This window comes from Camelus ferus, chromosome X (assembly GCF_009834535.1).
Source record: "Camelus ferus isolate YT-003-E chromosome X, BCGSAC_Cfer_1.0, whole genome shotgun sequence".
NCBI lineage: Eukaryota > Metazoa > Chordata > Mammalia > Artiodactyla > Camelidae > Camelus > Camelus ferus.
The window spans coordinates 44610620-44615240 of NC_045732.1; the positions used below are offsets into that span (position 1 = coordinate 44610620).

Genomic DNA, 4621 nt, shown 5'->3' on the forward strand with positions numbered 1-4621 from the left:
TAAGCTATAGATCTATATTTTTTCAAATAAAGTGAGAGAGGCTACAATTTATAAAAGAGATCAATGTGGGTTTTTTTTTTAACTAGAATCCTAGAATATTGGACTTGGTCCACCTTCCTTCCCGAGACAAGAATACTTTTCAGTCAATTCTCTTAACACAATTACATATGCTTAGAATATTGCCTGGTAAGTAGTAGGAGCCAAATAAGTATTGAATGAATGCATAACCAAAGAAACAGATGTAATTTATGTAAGTTTCCAAGAATGCAGACATTGTTTCAAGTAAAGCTCAACTCCATAGTTTAGGCTGGGAGGACTCAGTTGGGGAGACTGCTGTTGACTTCAGATAACAATAGTGGGAGGTGCTTGTTTTGATTAACTTAGGTTTTCCTCTGGTCATTTCTGGGGAGCAAAAGGCAAACAATATTTTCTGGTGGCAATTACACCCCTATTAAAATTTTAGGTAACCAGTAAAGCTCCTGAAATAAAGTATCTTCCTGTGTCCTTGAGTCATTTAACTCTCCAAAGAGATGGGTGAGTGGAGGGATATTCTCTCACAGTTCCCTTATTTAGGATATTCTTGTCCTCCTTACACATTGGATCTATCCTCCTTACTCTACCCCACGCTTCTGGTCCACTTCATCTCCTGATGGGTGAAGAGGATGCCAGGCAAGATAATTACAGTCTTCACATGGCAAGCCCAGAAAGTAAATGAGGGGCTCAGATTATGAGGTTCACATCTATGCCAAACTCAACATCCTGGTGATCAGCCTTATCAAGAAAGAGGAGAGGAGTTTTAAAAATCTTTTTAAAAATTGAGTTATAATGAACACAATGTTACACTAGTTTCAGGTATAGAGCATGCTGATTCAATATGTATTATGAAATGATCACCACAATAAACCCAGTTACCATTCATCATCATACAAAGTTGTTACTATATTATTGACAACATTCCCTATGTATACATTATATCCCTGTGACTCACTTATTTAATAGCTGGAAGTTGCACCTCTTAATCTCCTTCAACTATTACATCTATCTTCCCACCCTCCCTTAGCAAACATATGCTTGATCTCTGTATCTATGAGTCTGTTTCTGTTTAGTTTTGTTTTCTTGTTGTTCTTTACATTCCACGTATAAATGAAATCATATGGTATTTGTTTTTCTCTGTCTGACTTATTTCACTCAGCAAAATGCCCTCTGGGTCCCTCGATTTTGCCACAAATGGCAAAATTTCATTCTTTTTTATGGCTGAATAATATTCTGTTGTATATATGTGTGTGTGTGTGTGTGTGTGTGTGTGTGTGTGTGTATAACATCTTCTTTATCCATTCATCTATTGATGGACACTTAGGTTGCTTCCACATCTTGGCTATTGTAAATAGTGCTGCAATGAGAATAGAGGTACTATTGATTTAGTGTTTTTGTTTTCTTTGTGTAAATGCACAGAGGTGGACACATTGGATCATATTAATAGTTCTATTTTTAGTTTTTAGAGGAAGCTCCATATTGTTTACCATAGTGGCTACACCAATATGCATGCCCACCAACATGTACAGGGTTCCCTTTTCACTACAACCTCTCCAATATTTGTTATTTGTTGTCTCTTTTTTTGATAATAGCTATGTTGAAAGGTGTGAGGTGATATCTCATTGTGGTATTGATTTGCATATCCCTGATAATTAGTGATACTGGCATCTTTCATGTGTCTGTTGGCCATCTGTATGTCTTCCTTGGAAAAATGTCTATTCAGGTCCTCTGCCCATTTTTTAATCACGTTTTTTTTGTTTGTTTGTTTTGGGGATTTTTTATATTGAGTTGTGTGCGTCCTTTGTATATTTTGGATATTAACCCCTTATGGGCTATATCACTTGCAAATATGTTCTCCCATTCAGTTTAGGTTGTCTTTTCATTGTGTTGATGACTTCCTCTTCTGTGCAAAAGCTTTTTAGTTTGATGTAGTCCCATTGGTTTATTTTTGCTTTTGTTGCCCTTATCTGAGGAGACAAATCTAAAAAGATATTGCTAAGACCAATGTCGAAGACTTTACCGCCTGTTTTCTTCTATGAGTTTTATGCTTTCAGGTCTTACATTTAAGTCTTTAATCCATTTTGAGTTTATTTCTGTATACGGTGTAAGGAAGTGGTTCAGTTTAATTATTTTGCATGTTGCTGTCCAATTTTCCCAACACCATTTATTGAAAAGACTGTTTTTACCCACTGTATATTCTTTCCTCCTTTGTCATAGATTAATTGACCATATAAGTGTAGGTTTATTTTTGGACACTCTATGTTGTTCCATTGATCTATATGTCTGTTTTTGTGTCAGTACTTGTACTGTTTTGACTACTATAGCTTTGTAGTATAGTTTGAAATCAGGGCGTGGGATACCTCCAGCTTTGTTCTTCTTTCTCAAGATTGCTTTGGCTATTTGGGGTCCTTGTGGTGCCTTAAAAATTTAGGATTATTTGTTCTAGTTCTGTGAAAAATGCCATTGGTATTTTGATAGGGATTGCATTGGATCTGTATATTGCTTTGTTTAGTATGGACATTTTAACAATATTAATATTCTTCTAATTCACTAACACAGTATATCTTTCCACTTACTGTGTCATCTTCAATTTCTTTCCTCAATGTCTTTGGGGTACTGGTCTTTCACCACTTTGGTTAGATTTATTCCTAGGTATTTTATTCCTTTGATGCAATTATAAATGGGATTGTTTCCTTCATTTCTCTTTGTCATAGTTCATTGTTAGTGTATAGAAATGCAATACAGTGCTCGCTTCAGCAGCACATATACTAAAATTGGAACGATACAGAGATTAGCATGGCCCCTGCACAAGGATGACACGCAAATTCGTGAAGCGTTCCATATTTTTGAGGACCAAAGGGCACTGAGTCCTGGTCCCTCACGGGCCGTCGTGATGCTCTGCTCTGCCCAGGATGCCCCTGGCAGCTGTTGGCTACCTGGATGGGACCTTGGCCATCTATGACCTGTCTACGCAGACCCTCAGGCACCAGTGTCAGCACCAGTCGGGCATTGTGCAGCTGCTATGGGAGGCAGGCACCGCCGTGGTTTATACCTGCAGCTTGGACGGCATCGTGCGCCTTTGGGATGCTCGGACTGGCCACCTGCTTACTGACTACCGGGGTCACACGGCTGAGATCCTGGACTTTGCCCTCAGCAAAGATGCCTCCCTGGTGGTGACCACATCAGGAGACCACAAAGCAAAAGTATTTTGTGTCCAGAGACCTGACTGCTAATGGCTGCAGCCTCTACTTTGTGTCTGGTGTGGAGAGGGCGCAGGGAGACCCCCCACCAGCAGAGACTATAGGGTAGGAAGGAAGAGGAGGGGAGGGGCCTCGGACTACTTTCCAACCCCTTCAAACTGACTTGCCCCCTCTCTGTCCCTTTCTTCTCTTAAGAGACCCACCCTTCAGCCCCTCCCTTCCTCCCTCCCCCTGGCCCAGACCTGGTGGGTCCTTCAGAGGGAGGTTCAGACCTCTTTCTCTTTCACTTCCTTTGCTGGTGTGAGCCATGAGGGTGTTTATTTGTACGTGGGGGGGGGTAGGTCTGTGAAGTTCCCGTTCTTTCCCTTCCCAAGTCTTTGGGGGTGGAAAGGAGGAAGAGATACTAGTTAACAGATTTTAAAAATGTAAATAAAATATACTTCCCAGAGGCAAAAAAAAAAAAAAAAGAAATGCAATACATTTCTGTATATTAATTTTGTATCCTGCAACTTTACTGAATTCAGTCATCAGTTCTAATAGCTTTTTGGTGAAATCTTTGTGGTTTTCTATACATAGTATCATATCATCTGCAAATAGTTTTAATTCTTAATTTCCAATCAGGATTTCTTACATTTATTTATCTTGTTTAATAGCTGTGGCTAGGGCTTCCAATACTATGTCAGATAAAAGTGATGAAAGTGGGCATCTTTGTCTTATTCCTTATGTTAGAAGAAAAGCTTTCAGCTTTTCTCCATTGAATATGACATTACCTGTGGGTTTGCTGTATATGACCTTTGTTATGTTGAAGTATGCTCCCTCTATATCCACGTGCTGAGAGTTTTTATCAAAAGTGGATGTTGGATTTTTCAAACGCTTTTTCTGCACCTAATGATAATAAGATTTTTAGCTTTTGTCTTCTTAATGTGGTATATCGCATTGATTTGGGGATCACATTGATTGAACCACCCTTGTATCCTTGGGATAAGTTCCACTTGATCATGGCGTATGATCCTTTTAATGTATTTTTGTATTTGGTTTTCTAGTATTTTGTTGAAAATTTGCATCTATGTGCATCAAGGATATTAGCCTGTAAATTTCTCTTTTTGTAGTGCCTTTGTCTGGTTTTGGTGTCAGGGTAATGCTGGCCTCATAAACAAATTAGGGAGTGATCTTCCCTCTCTAGCTTTTTGGAATAGTATCAGGAGGATAATATTAACTCTTTTAAATGTTTCATAGAATTCACCTGTAAAGCTATCTTCACATTTGTTTATTGGGAGTTTTTTGATTACTAATTCAATTCCATTACTAGTAATCAAAGTGTGCAGATTTTCCATTTCTTCCTGATTCAGTCTTGGAAGATTGTATGTTTTCTATGAAATTATACATTT

General features: G+C 38.5%; 1 protein-coding gene and 1 non-coding gene across 2 annotated transcripts; both read left to right on the forward strand.

Moving 5' to 3' along the window:
• The first annotated feature begins 2777 nt into the window (after window positions 1–2777).
• On the forward strand, window positions 2778–2881 carry LOC116662332. Its single transcript, XR_004318368.1, has one exon. It is a non-coding gene; the product is annotated as a U6 spliceosomal RNA (small nuclear RNA).
• A 6-nt stretch (window positions 2882–2887) lies between these two features.
• Window positions 2888–3700, forward strand: LOC116662263 (angio-associated migratory cell protein-like). Its single transcript, XM_032476097.1, has one exon. It carries the CDS (start codon window positions 2946–2948, stop codon window positions 3264–3266), a length of 321 nt encoding a protein of 106 aa, XP_032331988.1. The 5' UTR covers window positions 2888–2945; the 3' UTR covers window positions 3267–3700.
• Window positions 3701–4621: the final 921 nt, after the last annotated feature.

What these genes read in the sequence shown, in the direction of transcription:
- LOC116662263 (XM_032476097.1), top strand. Translation starts at nt 2,946, where the DNA reads ATGCCCCTGGCAGCTGTTGGCTACCTGGATGGGACCTTGGCCATCTAT.